The 18,943-nt window shown below is 36.8% G+C and overlaps 2 protein-coding genes across 2 annotated transcripts in view; one reads left to right on the top strand and one right to left on the bottom strand.

Annotated features, from left to right (window-relative positions):
* Positions 1-1,189, top strand: part of St7l (suppression of tumorigenicity 7 like) — a 148,473-nt gene extending 147,284 nt beyond the window's left edge. Inside the window, exon 15 of the mRNA XM_048351738.1 lies at positions 954-1,189. Within this exon, the coding sequence (XP_048207695.1) occupies positions 954-1,013 (60 nt within the window). The 3' untranslated portion in view covers positions 1,014-1,189. The remainder of the gene's footprint in view (positions 1-953) is intronic.
* Positions 1-18,943, bottom strand: part of Cttnbp2nl (CTTNBP2 N-terminal like) — a 50,252-nt gene that overhangs the window by 12,962 nt on the left and 18,347 nt on the right. Inside the window, 1 exon segment of the mRNA XM_048351737.1 lies at positions 16,953-17,060. Within this exon segment, the coding sequence (XP_048207694.1) occupies positions 16,953-17,051 (99 nt within the window). The 5' untranslated portion in view covers positions 17,052-17,060.

Here is an 18,943-nt window from a genome sequence, read left to right on the forward strand (position 1 = left end):
ACACCATGGAGAAAGTTGAGGGGAGACGAGAAGGCAGGACTACAATTCACGACTTTGACATCAGACCTGCTGAAAAGCTGTCTCTCGGGTTTGAGCATATAGTTAACTAATCCTAAAAATATGACTTTTTAAAACCCACACTATGATTATTCCATATAATTAATAAGCATCAGCATCATGAGTAATAGACAAAGGGCTTCTTTGGTGAGGTCTCAGCCTGAGAACAGTTGTTAGGCTGTCTATTTTCTTTTGAAGTACTTCATAGTAATTCTTCAGTTATTTGCATAGTAATTACAAGTTATAAAATAGATGGCTTCACCTATAAGTAAAAAAGATTTGTAGAATAACTTTTAAAAGACTCCTTGTAACACAGTAGATCTTAAGTATATGCTAATATTAGGGCCAAATATAGAAAAAGGTGAATTCAATGTCTATATTATATCAAACCCTTCAAAAATATGAGATAGAATATGGTATTTTTTAATCATCAATGTAATGGCTCAAATTAGGTGAAGTATATGGATTATATAGGTTGGACACTGTAACTAGTAATAATAAAAAATGTTACAATTTAAGGAATTAAAAGAGCTTCAATGGTGTACTTGTTGTCTATTATGTATAACAAATCCTCCCTCGCTCCCAACTTAGCAGGTTTAATAATAAACATTTTTTTATCTCATGGTTTTTGAGTCAGGAATCTGGGAGAGGTAATTCTGGATAAGAGTCTCATAAGGCTACCATCATCTGAAGTCATGAAGTAGGCTAACAAGTGCATGTCTAAGCTTATTCTCATGGTAGCTGGCACAGGCTTCGTCTTCCTACACAGCAAGTAATGAGAGAGAGGGAGGAAAAGGAAGGTGGAAGGGAGGACACACTTAAGCAAAAGACAAAGATGAGCATCTCGGTGACTTTCATAACCTAATCATTACTTTTATGTGCTCTATTATTGACAGATCAATTCTAGAATGTTCAGGAGAGGCCTACACAAGGATGAGAGAATATGTGGAGACTGAGATTTCTGGGGGCTGCCTTATACAAGGCACATGACAAGATAGGCTATCACTATCATTTAGTTATGTGGTTACAACGTGGAGACATAATCAAGACTATCAAGGCTGGGCTCTAATAACATATTAATGAAATTGTTAAAGTTATATTAAGAAGGGGAAGAGGGTAATAAACAGTGATGGGGGGGGGTTAGTGATTGGGGATGGATATGCCACAATAAAAGTCCCTGCTGTATAGCTAATGCTAAGAAAAAAATAATATAGTAACATTCTAGCTGATATATAAGAAAATATACATGATCTTGATTTGAGTTTTGAGGAAGTTTAACAATAAAGCTAAAATTGACCAATTTCTTGCACTTTTAATATTTTTACATCAATGGAAATATGTAGTTTAACTGAACTTGTCAGAAAACAGCAAAAAGGAAAACAACTGGTTTGCTAGACAGATTTGGCAGCAGACAAAACATACTAGTCATCTACTACTCACTTGTTTTTACTGTCACAGGCTGAATAACACTCCACTACTGACAGCTTAAAATAAAATCACCTAGCTTTAGAATATACCATATTTGCACTCCCAAAGTTTTACCCATATTATTAACATCAAAATAAAATATAGCAAGGCACACAAGAGGCAGAGGAAGGACAATCACAAGTTCAAGTACAGCCAGAACTATCTAGTAAGACTGTCTCAACCCTCTCACCACTCCTCAAAGAAATAGCAAGTAATCACCTTTTCCTTCACAATATAAAGTGCATGGCAAGAATGTATCCCAATCTCAAGGAAGGAAATAGTCTCTTTATTTTTTGGATGATTATCAATCACTCATATGAAAAGTGATACCAAACCTAAATGGAAAGAATTAAGGCTTACTTTATAAAGGGTTTATATTCAACCATAAGGTTTTATTTTTAAGACTTGGGCTGGTACCATGCTATATTAGATAGTAGGAGACATCTTCTATGTTAATAATTCAATTCTGAAGTAATATTTTTGAAAGCAATCAGCAGTGCTAACCTTGTAAGCCTTAAAAAGCAAAATGTAAAAAACTTAATACTTCTGTTAAAAACCAAACATGTTATTTAGTCCTTGACATAGACTTGATTTTTTGTTAATGCTATCAAAACATGTTAAAAGGGACTGTTATTATATACAAGTTGAATTTGTTAATTGTAAAGTATGTCACATTCTGGAGTCCCTGATGAACTATAAAAAGCTGTCTGAGATAAGTGTAGGAGCACATGCTTGTAGTTCCAAGATTCATGAGTTTGAAGCTAGCCTGGGATACAGAGAGATCCTATCTCAAGAACAAAACAAAAAAGGCACCTAAACAGCTTTCTAACAACTCTTCTCTATAAAGATAACAATATTATATGAATATTCTTGTTTTAAAGTTTTTCTTTATTTTGGGTGGTAGAGGATTTAAACTCAGGGCCTAGTCCTTGCTAAGCAGATAGATGGTCTACAACTTGAGCCATGCTTCCAGGCCCCCATTCTTTCTCAAAATATACAAGATTTTATTTTTGAATCAGTATGTATTTGTAATCTAACGGTGTTTCCCCTGTCTACCATGCTCCCATCCCTCCCCACCTTCCTTTGATATCCTCTTTTTCCCTTCCTTACTCTCTAGCCCTGTTTATTTTCAGTCAGGATCTGGTAGGCTTTTTGCCCCAGAGTTGACCTTATATGATGATATTCCTCTTGAGTAGCTGAGATTATAGATGTGTATATCATTCTTTTTTCTTCTAAAATTTCTACTACTTGTTGAAAGAAACATAGATTTATTGATGGAAGAAGATTTGGTCTTTGCCTCACTTGAATTAAATTTTTATCTTTTATTTTACTTTTTGCCAGTCCTGAGGCTTAAACTCAGGGCCTGGGCACTGTCTCTGGTTTCTTTTTGCTCAAGGCTAGCACACTACCACTTGAGCCACAGCGCCACTCAGCACCACTTCCAGCTTTTTCTACAAATGTGGTGCTGAGGAATTGAACCCAGGGTTTCATGTATGCGAGGCAAGCACTTTACCACTAGGGCATATTCCCAGCCCTTAAATTTTTAATTTTGAAAATGGTATAATATGTGTGTGTGTGTGTGTGTGTGTGTGTGTAGTGCCAGAAATGGATGCTAGGTTAGTGCTTTGCCTCTGAGCTATAACCCCAATTCTAGAAAACAGTACAAAATCTAATATAAAAGTAAAGAGAAAATTTTTATGACTTAAAAAGTATTTTGATTGACTCTGAAGTAGAATCAACTTCAAAAATTCCCTTGAGGCAATCTGCAAGCACAGGTATCTATAAAAGCAATCATTTAAGGATAGGTGATTTTGAGGTAACAAACAGTACAAGAAATGTATAGTGCCTAACATATGAAACTGTAACCTCTCTGTACATCAGTTTGATAATAAAAATTTTTTAAAAAGGATAGGTGATTTATTTGCTAAAGTGTTAAAAATTCTATTCAAGACTAAAAATGAGTTTTAATCCAAATAACTACAAGTGTGGCACTTTTAGCTAGTAGTCTACTTGTTGAAATAAGAATATGAGTAAACATAATGAAGAGGTTCCAACATTCATATTCCAAAAAGTCTTGTGAAAAGTGCTAATGAAATTGAAATTAAATGTGTTGAATGTTTTGCCTTTTTGCTGTCTTTTTTTTAGTTCAGGAAGAAAACGTGTCTTGAAATTAAACAGTATTAAAAAACCAAAAACTGGTAGAGAATGCTCTGAACATAATTAAGGATATTAAAGTACCAAATTTAAAGTGCTTCACTTGTGGGAACAGTTTCAGGTTCACAGCAAAACTGAACAATACCCACACTGAAATTTCCCACTGAGCCCTACCTTTGCATGTGCACTGCCCCCCGCCCATTATCAACATGTCTCATTAGAGCAGCACATTTGTTCCAACTGAGCATGTTCTAATCTTACTTTCTATCTGCCTCTTTTTTTTTTGGCAATGTTAGTGACTGAAGCCAGGGCCTCATGGATGCTATGCCAGTATTCTAATACTGAGCATCAACCCCTGCCCTCAATCCTTTTTCCAGTGAAAGTCAATAGCTACCAAAAACCACCCACAAAAAGCAGAGATGCACCACAGACCAAAGATGAAATGCAAATGAAGAGGTGCTCAACTCATTAGTAATTAAGGAGGTACATACAAATCAAAACAGTAAAATAGTCATGAGAATGAAATTATAGACTATGAATCCTAGATGTTGGAAAAGATAAAGAACAAGTAGAACACTCTCATGTTACTTGTAAGAATAATAAAGTGAAACAACTATTCTGGAAACTGATCTGGAAATTTTTCATTAAAACTAGCTATAATTCTACTTCTAAGAATTAATGTAAGAGAAATGAAAATATGCCATCTACAAAAAGACCCAACTGTCTACAGCAGCCTTATTCATGATAGCACCAAACTGTAAATAAACTATCAATCAACAAGAGAATAGAATATATTCTATATGATTCTATTTAGATGAAGTTTTACAAGAGATAAACTACAGTGAAAAAAATCGAAATGGTGGTTGGCTTTGGAGTCAGGGGCCAAAGGAGGCACATAGTGACTTCTTGTTGTGATAGGCATGTACTTCCTGTCTTGACTAAGTGTGGGCTACATGATGTATGTGTCCAAACTCACTGAATTAAATAAACGCCAGAGATCCATGCATTTTATTCTAAATTATGTCTAGTTTAAAAATGTAACGTATAATTAAAATTAAGGTATACTGCAATACATGTTTTATATACAGTATATCTCAAAGAGACGGGAAGTTTAAATCACATTGTGATATAAATCTATATCAGGTACTGAAGACTGAACTCAGTACCTCATACTTACTAAGCAGGTGCTCTACCACTTAAGTCATGTGTATTGCTTATTTCCAAGGTAGAACCTTGCTTTATGCCTGCGCCAGCCTGGGCTATGATTCTCTAATTTGTGTTTTCCTTAGTCACTAGGGATGACAGGTGTGTGTCAGTAGGCCCTGCCATTGGTTGAGATGGAGCCTTGCTAACTTTTTTTTTTCTTTTTGCCTGGGCTCCAAATGCAATGCTCTAATCTCTGCCTCCCAAGTAGCTAGGATTATAGGCTTGAACCATAGCACTTAAGAAATTTTAACAACAATTTCCCTCAACTTACTTATTATGTACCAAGCAGTATATTTAGTTTTTACAAATCCAACCTAATTCCCCTTGAGTAGATGTCACTATTGCCTCCATTTTACAGAAGAAACTAGATAGTAACACACAACTTTCTTAAAGTCACAAAGCTAAGTGAGAAGAAATGTAAATGGTATAAAATAACTGAATACGTTAGTTGATTAATACATAGCATATATTCCCCAAAACTTTGTAGTAATACATTTCAATTGATTAGGTCTTAATTGGAAGCTTAAAATGAAATACAAGCCAGTGTAATGGCATATGTCTATTCATTCCCCTAGCTTCCTGGAGACTAAGATAAGAGGATCACAGTATTAGGCTAGTTAAACTAGATAATGAGAGTCTATCTCAAGAAAATCAAATGAACCAGACCAAACAGAAAAAAGAAGAAAAAGAAATACAAGAAGTAAGTGTGGGTGTCGATGGTAGAATGCTTGGTTAAAAATGCATGTTAAAAAAAAAACCACAAAAACCCTATATTCAATCCTTGGCAACACCTTTCCTGCCTCAAATATATAGAAATAGAACAGAATACTTCAGAGTACTAGACATTCTAGGTGAACACTATTTTGAGGAACTTTTCTTCTATGATACAATTATAGGTATGTGGACACACACGTGTATTGGTGTGTCCCTCAGGTCACAATGTAAAGTCTCTGTCAACGAAATATGGAAACACCACAATAAAATACAGAATCCAAGAAGCCCGATTCCTGCTTTTAAAGAAATATACAAATTCTATTGGAAGTGATCACTGATATTACTGTTTTATTTTAAACTAATAAATATTAGAAAACTTTACAAAACCAGGAGAGGTTTGGTATAACATCAGATATATAAAATATGTAAGAAACGAACCAAAACCCTCCAATACCTTCTCTGTTACTGTTAGACAAGCAAAATGTCAATGGAGAAGTCTAGGAAAATTCTCTAGACATATAGATGGTTCAGGGGTAGACATACCTTGAATGTTTTTTATTAGAAAAAAAATTTTTTTTGGCCAGTCCTGGGGCTTGAACTCAGGGCCTGAGCACTGTCCCTGGCTTCTTTTTGCTGAAGGCTAGCATTCTACCTCTTGAGGCACATTGCCACTTTTGGCTTTTTCTGTTTATGTAGTGCAGAGGAATCGAACCCAGGGCTTCATGCATGAAAGGTAAGCACTCTACTGCTAAGCCATATTCCCAGCCCTAGACTTAATTCTTGGAGGGTAATAAGACTGATAAATTACATGGGTGATGATAAGGGAATACAGATTTGACTATGTAAGAGGCAGTCTCCTATCCTCAAAGTGTTTAAAATGGCCAGATTTTATGTCTAGGTTTAAAAGCAGCAATGAACAAGCAGCCTGTACTTGTTTAAATATCATTCATGTCTAGAGAAACACCAAGTACTTGGTCAAAACTTTCTAAGGCGAAGAAAGTTCCTTACAGGCTTAAGGAATAGGAAGGAAAAGGCCAACCCTGGAAGTAGGTGGGTCCTGGGAGATAAATAGGACTATCAGTGATTTAATGAATTACAGGAAACACCAAGAGCTGGTGGTTAAGAAGAGGCACATGACCCAAAGCTGTCTCTGAAGTATTACATAGTGAGACTCAGCCCACAGTATGATCCTTAACCAATTTATGAACTCAAAAAACTTCTGTATTAGAGATAGGCTTAGACTCTTTCATTATGCACTACCAGAGAACATAGAAACTAAAGCATTTAAAAAGAATGCATGGGTGGGGTGGAAAGCTTTCGGTTCGATCACTAGCCCTAAAAAAGAGCTCAATAAATAAGAGGTAAATCCCATTATTTTTCTTCTACAGAGTTAAGGTTCTGTTACGTGGATACTTCAAGGAAACATGCAAGCTGCTGAAGCCAAAGTCCTTAGCTTGACTGAGAAGTTGAAAGTGTTCACATTTACAAGCTTATCGAGTAATAAAAACAAAGTTGGGGGAGAAGAAAGGGCAAAATAATGAAAAAGGGACCCAGCAATAGTTTGAGAGCCATACCCTGGTGGCAGATTATCAGGGTAGGCAAATAAAACCAAGGACAGGGTAATGGTACGTGCCAATAACAGGAGGTAGAACACAGTATAATGACAGATGCCATATCACAAGTTATAGGATGGAAGGTAGCAATTTCTATTGTCATTGTGACCTTATATAAAGGGAGGTAAGTAGTAGCCAATCAGTTCCAACCAGCAGTCATTCAGACAGACAAGGACTCAAAATTAAAGGATTCTACCTCCTTCTCCTCCTTTATTTTGTTGCTAGTACTGGGGCTTTAACTAAGGGCTTGACAATCTCACTTGAATCTTATCAGGTCTTTAGCAGAAAAGTCTAGGAAACAATATTTTGTATTTACTCAGCTAGAAGAAGAAAGAAGAGCAATATGATACTTAAAAAAACACACCATGGTGCTTGAAAGAATATAACAGAGCAGAGTGCTTGTCTAGCATGTGTGAGGCCTATGTTCAATCTTCAGCACTGTGGGGGTAGAAGGATCTGTATAATTTTTTTTTCTGAGCTCACAAAGTTCTCATAAGTAGTCAAGAAAAGCAGATGATTGCTCAGCTAGTGCTCTACCACCTCACAGGAAAGGACACTAAGATAAAGTATCAACTAAAAATTAAAATAGGACGGCTGGGCAGGTGGCTTAGTGGTAGAGTGCTTGCCTAGCATGCATGAAACCCTGGTTGGATTCCTCAGCACCACATAAAAAAGCTGGAAGTGGCACTGCGGTTCAAGAGGTAGAGTGCTAGCCTTGAGCAAAAAGAAGCCAGGGACAGTGCTCAGGCCCTGAGTCCAAGCCCTAGGACTGGCAAAAAAGAAAAGAAAAGAAAAAGCCAGAAGTGGTGCTGTGTGGCTAGCCTTGGGCAAAAATGGTGTTGTGGTAGTCAAGCAAAAAGAAGCTCAGGGATGGTGCCCTGAGTTCAAAGTCCCATGACTGGCAGAAAAGAAAAAGAAAGAAAAAATTAATAAAGGATTAAAAGCTTTTTCTCTATATGAATTCAACAGTGTGGACAAAGGCACATATCCCAGATATTTGTATGCTTTACTACAAAAATGACTGCAAACACAAAACAATGATTTCCTGTCTGAAGAACAAATTGTTCCTTAGTTCAGACTGAGATATAAATAACATAACTGAATGGGAACTGACAACAGTAAATTAAACAACCTTACTCAGTAAACTTCTCTTAAAACTTGAGAGTTGAAAACATTCAAGGTAAACTCATAGGTCCTAACCTTTCTCTTATAGGAAGCTAGATCCACTGACCAATCAAGGAACAATGAGAATCTAAAGCCAAAATATAGGATGGAGCGGGAGATTACATGTAGAGTATTCTAGAGCTAGAACTCACAGGTATTGAAACTTGATTAGATATGGGGGATCCAATGGGATCACTAAAAAAAAGTGAAGATGTTAAGATGAGATAGGACTAAGAAGAAAATCTTGGGGGGAGGTTTTGGTTTTATTTTTTTAACATTTAATTAGCATATATTATTTAGGAGAGAAGACCTGTATTACTCATTCATGCTAACATATGCAGTACATATGTTAGATATATTACAAAATGCTAAGTATAGATACAAAGCCATATAACAGGATCAATATAAATTAAATGTATACCATGGAGCATGACCCAAGAAGTAGAAGGAATAGATTCTGTGCACACAGGCAACACGATGAATCTCAGAGGCACAGTAAATACAAGAACAAGACACAGCATAAGCTGCATAACACCATACCATTTAGACAAATTTATACACACAAAGTAATACAGTAATACAAGAAAAAAAAAGAATTACTGCTTGTGGTATCAAGAAGTAGATAGGATTCACGACTAAAGATAGAAGGAGCTGTTACTGTATTTTTTTGCTGGGCTGGATCAAATCATCTAGGGCTGCCTTCTTGCTAGGCATTCTTATGACTGAGCTACCTCTTCATCTCAAGGGTTTTTTTTTTTGTTTGTTTTCTTTTGGTGCTAGCATTGGAGCTTGAACTCAGGGCCTTGAACTTTCATCAGCTTTTTTTTTTGTACCAGTCCTGGAGTTTGAACTCAGGAATTGGACACAGTCCTTGAGTCTTTTTTTTTTTTTTTTTTGCCAGTGCTGGGGCTTGAACTTGGGGCCTAGGCATTATCCTCTAACCTCTCTGTGCTCAAGGTTAGTGCTCTACTACTTGAGCCACAGTGACACTTCTGGCTTTTTCTGTTATGTGGTGCTGAGGAATCGAATACAGGGTTTCAAGTATGCTAGCCAAGCACTCTACTACTAGATATTCCCAGCCCTCCCTGGAGCCTTTTTCCTGTCAGCTACACTTTGCCACTTGAGCAAACACCTCCACTTCTGGTTTCTGGAGTCAAGAGTCTTATGGACTTTCCTGCTGAGCTTAGCTTTGAGCAACAACCCTGAGTAGCTAGGATTATACAGTGAGCCACTGGTGCCCAGCTTTACACAGCTTTGTCACTCATGGCTGGTATGCTACCAATTGAGCTATACCTTCAGTTCTGGCTTTGTGGGAATGAGAATCTCTCAGATTTGTCTGTCCAGCCTAGATTCAACTAGAGAGCTTCAGATCTCAGCTTCCTGAGTAGCTAGAATTATTAGGCATGAGCTACTAGTGCCTGGCTGGGATTTGTGTGTGTGTGTGTGTGTGTGTGTGTGTGTGTGTGTGTGTGTATGTGTGTGTGTGTGTGAGAGAGAGAGAGAGAGAGAGAGAGAGAGAGAACAACACTACGTATAATCAAGGCTGACTTCAAACTTAAAATTCTTGTGCCCAAGTCTTATAAGTGTTACCATTACAAGCACATGCCATAATGCCTAGATTTAAAAGCTTCTGCCTTTTACAATCTTAGAAATCCAAAGGGTGGCTGGACTTGGTGGTGTACACCTAAAATCCTAGGACTGCAGTGGTGAAAGCAGACTAACATGGGCTATACATAATAATACCCCGAATCAAAACAACTCTACTATAAAATGTACTGAGAGATTCTGGAGCAGCATACCATAACAATCATAGGAAAGGACACTTTATGCAGTTGCAGAAGTCATCAAATATAAGAGATACGTGGAAGAAAAAGCAGGGTCTATGAGAGATCAAGATAAGGAAAGAGGGCTGGGAATATGGCCTAGTGGCAAGGGTGCTTGCCTTGCATACATGAAGCCCTGAGTTCGATTCCCCAGCACCACATATATAGAAAACGGCCAGAAGTGGTGCTGTGGCTCAAGTGGCAGAGTGCTAGCCTTGAGCAAAAAGAAGCCAGGGACAGTGCTCAGGCCCTGAGTCCAAGCCCAGGACTGGCAAAAAAAAAAAAAAAAAAAAAAAAAAAAAGATAAGGAAAGAATACAAAAAGTAAGAGGATAAACAATCTTAGTGAAAGATTAATTAGCTAAAAAAAATGCATTAAGGTCTGGGGATATGGCCGAGTAACAGAGTACTTGCCTATTGTTTGTCATATCCTGGGTTGAATCCCCAGCATCATAAAAAATAGAAATAATGTAGAGGTTACTTTTCATTTTAGAAGGTGAAATTTGTATACAACAGTATGTAATAGCAAAACAGAAATGAGAGATTGGAAGAAACTGGAGGCAGACTACACATGATAGTTAAATGCCTGAGTGTAAAGAAAGGAGAGAGTGTGTGGCAGCTCACAATGAAGACAGGATTCTGAGCAGTCTTTTTATTGGGGGGAGGGGCTTGCCAGTCCAGGGGCTTGAACTCAGGGACTGGACTAGCTGTCCTTGAGCTTTTGTACTCAAGACTAGCTCTCTACATCTTGAGTCACAGCTTCACTTTTGGATTTTTGCTGGTCATTTGGAGGTAAAAGTTTCACATACTTTCCTGCCTGGGACGGCTTTGAACTGCCATACTCAGATCTCAGCCTCCTGAGTAGCTAGGAGTACAGGCATGAGCTGCCAGCACCAGGCTAGGAGCAAACTTTTTAAAAAGAACAGAATGAAGAGATTGGCTTTGGATTGATTAGAAGTTACAAAAGGAAGAATGTGAAGAGCTAAAAGAAGGCAGGAGTAACTCATGGAGTTGGGAGACGATAGGCTCTGGAGTAGAGGGAGTATAACATTAACTTAGGATGGTTTCTATAGGAAAAAAAAGTCATATTAAGTGAATGAAATCTCTTAGAAATTTCCAATCAGTAATCTGATTGGCGAGCTCAGTAACAACACAATAATACTTAGACCAACTTAAGAACAACACAGTCACATGCTCATTTGTTCCAATTAATTCAGTCTTCTTGAACAGACAGTTTGGATTAGATTTCAATTTTCTGTAAGTAACATACATTGCAGAACCGAGTGGTTGATTTCTGAGGTGGAAAGTATTTGGCTCCCTCTCTTTCTACTTGTTAACAGGAAACAAACATTCAGAACTAGAAAATTTGCAGTTCATAGACTATGATGAAAAGGTAATTTGTAAATTCCGCATCCCCAATGCTGGCTTCCTCTGTTTTATTAAATTAGCTTACATTAGTTATATAGGGTTCACTTTACCTTTCCATACACTTACAACATATTCCAATCAATTTCACCTCTCTATCACTTTCCTGGCTCCTTTCCTCCCTTTCTTAAAACAACTTCAAGAAGTTCCATTCTATTTTTCATAGCTGCAAATCATCTCTTTCCATCCTATTCAATATCCTTCATCCTTCTCGTAAGCCCAATCCTCCTGTAAATACCCACCCACCACTAGAATCTATTTCTATTTCTCTGCCCAGAAAATGCTTTTTGTGTTGTTAAGCAATAGAATATTATGAACTAACACAAATTGTAGATTTCTTACTAAAACAAAATTTCATGAAATTTTAATTATGTAATTGTTCAAACATATGTTGCCAGTTTTATTTAAGAGTGTAAAACCCATGGAAAAATATTTGCTTTGGAAAAATATCTTTAGTAAAAAAGCAGAATTTGAAAATTAATGAGAAATTTATTTGTTGATCTTTTGGGGGAACTCTGGGGTACTGTGAGGAAAAAGCTCATGTTTTCCCTTGGCATGCTATCATGTCTTTACTTCAGTAACTGTACTTTTAAATTATACAGACTTATGTGAATAGCCTAAATTAACTAAAAATAAGGCCTTTCCCCCAACTTCTTGTCATTCCACTGCTCATAATTGTTGTGTGTGTGTACATGTGTATGCGTGCACACACACGAGAGCCAGTTCTGGGGCTTGAACTCAGGTCCTGGGTCATGGTCCTTGAGCCTTTTGTACTCATGGCTAGCACTCTACCACTTAAGCCACAGCTCCACTTTTGATGGTTAATTGGAGATGACTCTCACAGACTTTGTTCCAAGGCTGTTTCCAACCACAATCCTCAGATCTCAGCCTCCTGAGTAGTTAGTATTACAGGTGTGAGCCACTGGTGCCTGGTTTATACTTATCTTTTGTGTGTGTGTGTGTGCCCGCACATGTGTGTGTTGTCAGTCTGGGGCTTGAACTCAGGGCCTGAGAACTGTCCCTGGCTTCTTTTTGCTCAGGTTAGTGCTCTACCAGTTGAGCCACAACGCCACTTCTGGCTTTTTCTATATATGTGGGCTTCATGTATATACAAGGCAAGCACTCTACCACTAGGCAATATTCCCAGACCCTTTACTTATATTTCTTATATTACTTATATTTACTTATATTATAAATATAATTAAAAAATTCATCACTAGTAAGTGAATATTTTCTCTTTAAAATTTTAGCCTATATAGATAGGGCCTTCCTAACCAATTTATCCTTCTTCCCCAAAAGCTTTCACTATGAGGAGTATATTATTCTCCCAGTATATTTCAAATCATATATGTATACAGTGAGGTATAAAATTAAATCATATATTATATAAGTCATTCTGCAAAACTTTTCTGCAAGTTTTCAATTTGCCTTAGAGATCTCAATCATAATAATTATTTTGCAGCATTAAAAAATTGTAGTTAGGAGAGTAACTCAAGTAGTAAGAGTGCTTGAGTGCCTGCCTAGCAAATGTGAGGCCCTAGGTTCAATCCCTGGTCCCAGGGGAAGAAAGTATATAATATGCCAATTTACTCAGCCAGACTGACTGATGCACAATCAGGTTGTTTATAATTTTCCTATATTGTATTCAACAGTGGTTCAAGAAACATCCTTCAAAATACGAAGTTTTATAAAAGAGATATATTTCTATGCTTTTCTACACAGGACACAATTTTTAATATAATGAAATTCCCAGGGCCATCTTTCTATTAAGGGTTCCAGCAAGCATACAAGATAGTTTCCTACTATCTCCCAAATCACTCCTACAAGTAGCTAGACTGACATGGCAAACATAAGAGAGCTCAGGTTTTAGTTCAAAGTAAAACTTTTATGTATTCCTTTGCTTTTTTTTTTTTTTACTGTCCTCTTTAAAAGGCTAACTAGAAATAACCTCTGATTAATCCAAAATCACAAGGCTAACACATGCAGGGAGACACAATAAGAGGAAGTCAAAATAACAGGAATAAGCTGTTTCCCTTTTTTATTTGTTTTAGTTTCAGGTTGAATAAATGTAATGAAATTCCTCAGCGCTGTCATCTTTTCTGAAGCTCTCCTCAATTGCTGAAGAACTGTGTTGCCTAAATAAGTTCCAATTTACTGGCTGCATTCTCCCTCTCAGCAAAAACAAAAAAAAACAAGACCACCACAGGAAGATGCCAGCTAAAATGAGAAATCTGCTGCTTCTTCTGGAAACCTAACTCTGGAAACCCAAAATGGTCATAAATTATAATATAAATGACACATGACAAAAAATGATAAAGCAAATAGCTGATACCATTTTGTGTAACATAGACATGTGTTGTTTTGCTTTGTTTTTGTCTTTGCCATTCCTGAGGCTTGAACTCAGGCCCTGGGCATTGCTCCTGAGCTTCTTTTGCTCAAGGCTAGCACTCTACCACTTTGAGCCATAGTGCCACTTCCTATAATGTGTTTTTAAATATTACTCACCCTCCATCATGCTCTTTTGGAACTATTTTTAAAAGCTAGCTATTATAGATGAAATTCACTGGTTTTTGCATTTGTGAATGAAACAAATATATGAAAAATCTTATGAAGCTTCTTTTTATAAATAACCTATATAAGTGAACAGCCTTTCCTCTTTCTCTGTTTTCTTCTAGAATATCCTACCACCAATCTGAGACTTCCCTCTCACTAACTTCATGTCCTTCTTAGGGCAGACCCTTTCAGGAGCCCCTACCATCTTCAGAGAAAGCATCTTCAGAAGAAGTAGCTTTATGAGATGTATTTCTGGTCCCACCAATTATACCTTAATCATTTTTTCAATGCCCACTCTTTCATAAATTATTTATACATACTCCATTGTTGGAAAATGTTTCATATTATAAAGATCTCTTAATTTCTTTAATAGTTCCGTGGTATTATATGATTACTTAACCACATCAAAATTTACTTGACTACAATCCTACTAATACATACTAAGGTGGTTTCTAGCAGTTTGTTAGTATGAATAATAATATAATAAATACCCCTATTCATATGCTTTATTATGTAGGCCTAAGAACATATGTAGTATACGGTCACAGAAGTACAATTACTTCTAGTTATATGCATCTTTAAATTTGATGAACAATGTCAAGTTCTCCCTAGTGAGTTGAAAACAATGTATTTTCATATAAGGAAGCTTTCCTGGAGATGACTGAACAATTTGACCAGGTTCACATGACTGTGCTTAATTGCATGACAGGTGAAAACTAGGCAATATTTGACTGTAAATATGTCAAAGCCATAAATTCCCCTCGAATGCCCAGGAAAACTATATGAGACATACTTTATCCCCACATCAGAAGACAATTGCCTCAAGTACTCTGGAGAAATAAAACCACTGGAAATTACTCATCATACATTACAGACTACAATGCAAAACAAAAAAGTACTGGCTTCAATTAATTACCTTCAGACATTCCTAATTAGTAATATTAGTCTTTCTGGTCGTCTTAAAAGAAATAAACTAATATCATCCTAAATGTAACAATTAAAGAAACAATAGGTTTAGATTTTATTTAGGTTCTTAATCACAATTATAACTTCAGAGTAACCCAAGAAAACACTACCTAAAAGAAGTCCTGGCAAAATGATGCACTCCTGTAATCTTAGCACTCAGGAGGCGGATAAAGGAGGATCTTGATGAAAGATGAACTTGAAACAGTAAAGAAACAAGAAAAGAAAAGAGGGCTGGGGATATGGCCTAGTGGCAAGAGTGCTTGCCTCCTATACGTGAGGCCCTGGGTTCAATTCCCCAGAACCACATATACAGAAAATGGCCAGAAGTGGCGCTGTGGCTCAAGTGGCAGAGTGCTAGCCTTGAGCAAAAAGAAGCCAGGGACAGTGCTCAGGCCCTGAGTCCAAGGCCCAGGACTGGCCAAAAAAAAGAAGAAAAGAAAAGAAAGACTAAAGAACTAAAGAACTCACACATAAGTCAACAGATTAAAGGAATAAAAAGAGAAAATACTGAAGAGAAGGTAATGCTATCTTGCTTTTTGTATGCATTGACTATTGGCTGCTTAGGGAGTCATTGATTCTTGAATTTTCCATGACAATGGGAAGATTATTTTTGTTGAAAAAAAAATCAGTTACTTGAGAGGACTGTGGTTTGAGGACAGACCAACAAAGAGTTTTACAAGACCTTCCTATGGCAATAAGAAAAACTGGATGTGGCAACCTGGCAGCACAGCCCTGTAAGCTCAACTAGGTGGGAAGTGTAGGTGAAAGGATTTCAGTCTAAGTCAGACTGGATAAAAAAAGCACAATTCAAACTCATATACCACTGATAACAAAAACAAAACTTCCAGAGCTGGAGATATGGCTAAGGCCCTGAACTTGATCCCTAGCAACACAAAGAAAGAAAATAAAAACTTCAACAAAGCAGTTTAATACAAACATATGAAACATTAATATAAATGTTCCTTTTATTCACTAAAGAGCTAGGGTAAGTACGGTAGAATACTTCATAAACTTTTTATTAAATGAACTTTAAGATGTACATCAACATAACTCCTTACAGAAAAATATTAGAAATTTATTCAATTACAATTCACTTATTCTTTACCTTGCTAAAATTTTACCTTCTTTCCCTATTTCCACTTACCTTTTGGGAGTATCATCTCCCTACTACTCATAGACACACTTATTTATAGTCTTTCATTCTCCTATCTAAATATGCTCTCAAACAGAATACTTTGTACACTCTTTATACTTTGAAGGAATAAAAAACTCACATGTTTAAAGGAATTTTATCCTTTTCTTAGACTTTATAATACAGTTTTCACATAGCTCCTGCCTCATTAATATCTAACCTCTCCTGTTAATAAATATAAAATACTTAAAGGATAAATTCTTAATCTGGGTTGCAGGGAATCCACATAAAAGTCTTCCTGAGCTCTTTGATACTATATCCTGATATAAGATATTAAATCTTGAATTTGTGCACATAGATGTACATATATTTTTCAGGAAGAGGGTCTCAGTAAGTTCTCAAGGGGTCAGTACTCAACAAGTAAATGTGCCGAGGCACACCAAACAAAAGAAATCAAGTTCAGGGTCTAGAAACCAGTAGAGACACTAAGGTAACTATTTTGTGGGTAGAGGGCTTTACAAGGTCCCTAAAATCTTACCACCATGGGTGGCTGCATAAAGCAAGTTTCACTATTTTCTCCTGCAGCTTCAATAAGGATTACAGCAATACCTACTTAAATAAATTAACAATCAATGACAATTTTCAAAACATACGTTGACCACTCTTTCTTTTAACATACCTTTAAAGCTTCTATAACAAGATCCCTTGCTTCAAGCTCTCCTTCAAGAATGCTGAAGAGGGTCAGGAGTTCAGGCTTGCTTAGTTTTTCCAGATTCATCTTCAAAGTCTAAAACAAAAATGACTAACAATCAAGCAATCTCCAGAAGACAAAGTTAACGTGTAAAGTAAGACAAAGAAGATCAACAATTATAGTATAAGATATATTATGGTAAATTGCTGGATGACAGTGGTTCCCACCCCTCTAATCCTATCTACTCAGGAAGGTGAGATCTGGAGAATCTTGGTTCAAAACCAGCTTGGGCAGAAAAGTCCACTAGATGCTAGCTCCAAAATAACTAGCGAAGATCAAGTTTTTCATCATTTTTCTTGAAGGAATATTTATAAACAACCCAGGTTTTAGAAGGAATTAGTAACTAAGAAATACTAAGAATCACTGACTAAAACATTATTAGCATGTAAAACGATTTCCCAGTTTAATAAAGCCTATAGATGAACCAATTCTAAAACTATAAACATTCTGGGATCAACTAATTGGAATGAAATTTTAGCAAAGCTAATAGTTGGTAAGGGTATAGAAGATATTTTTCTTCTGTCTTTCAGAGGAAAAAGTGTAACAAAAAAAGTGTGTACACATACACACTTTTTAAAAAATGCTTTGGCCTAAGACTGGTACTCAGCCTTGGTATCTGACACTTTTGCTCATTGGCATGTGCCCTATCAACTGAGCCACACTGCCAACCCCTGATATTTCTTAGAGTTAATTTAACAGAGTTAAATGCAACCATATGCAAATACAGTAGGTTTTGGTTGTGGGTTGTTTGTTAAGTTTTCCAGCACTGGGGCTTGAATTCAGGGCCAGGGTACTATTCCTTAGCTTTTTCACTCAAGGGTGGTACTTTATCACTGAGCCACAGCTCCACTTATAGCTTTGTGCTAGTTAACTAGAGATAAAAGTCTTGATTTTCCTGCCTAGGTTAGCTTCAAACCTTGGTTCCTAGATCTCAGCTTACTGAGCAGCTAGGATTAGGCATAAACCATGGGCACCTGACTCAAGTATGCTCTTAAATGACATTAACTATCTTAATTGGCCAGGCTACTACAAACTGAATTGATTTAGCAAATTCACATTTCTTTTTTTGAAAATTTTATTTTTTTTATTTTTTATTTTTTTCAAATTTTTATTATCAAACTGATGTACAGAGAGGTTACAGTTTCATACGTTAGGCATTGGATACATTACTTGTACTGTTTGTTACCTCGTCCCTCATACCCCCCTTCCTCCTCCGCCTTTCCCTTTCCCCCCATGAGGTGTTCAGTTCACTTAGACCAAACAGTTTTGCAAGTATTGCTTTTGTAGTTGTTTTTCTTTTTTTACCCTGTGTCTCTCAATTTTGGTATTCCCTTTCAATTTCCTAGTTCTAATACCAGTATACATGGTTTCCAATATACTCAGATAAGATTACAGAGATAGTGTAGGTACAACCACAGGAAGGTGATACAAGAACATCATCAATAATAGAAGCTACAGATACACATGGGACGTTGAAAGTAGTTACAACTGTGATATAACAATCGTTTCCATAACATGGAGTTCATTTCACTTAGCATCATCTTATGTGTTCATAAGGGTATAGCTATTGGGCTCTTATGATCCACTGCTATGACTTGCCTAAACCTGTACTAATTATTCCCAATAAGGGAGACCATAGAGTCCATGTTTCTTTGGGTCTGGCAAATTCACATTTCTATAATTGCAGTTTTTGAAATATGTTAAATGGCAAACTACATGACGAAGTTAATTTCTCACAAAACACTCAGCTAGAAGGTAGTTAATATAATCTTTAAAAGATCTAATCAGGGGCTGGGAATATGGCTTAGTGGTAGAGTGCTCGCCTTGCATGCATGAAGCCCTGGGTTCGATTCCTCAGCACCACATAAACAGAAAAGGCCGGAAGTGAAGCTGTGGCTCAAGGGGTAGATTGTTAGCCT

The sequence above is a fragment of the Perognathus longimembris genome, chromosome 7 (genome assembly GCF_023159225.1).
Source record: "Perognathus longimembris pacificus isolate PPM17 chromosome 7, ASM2315922v1, whole genome shotgun sequence".
Classification (NCBI taxonomy): Eukaryota; Metazoa; Chordata; class Mammalia; order Rodentia; family Heteromyidae; genus Perognathus; species Perognathus longimembris.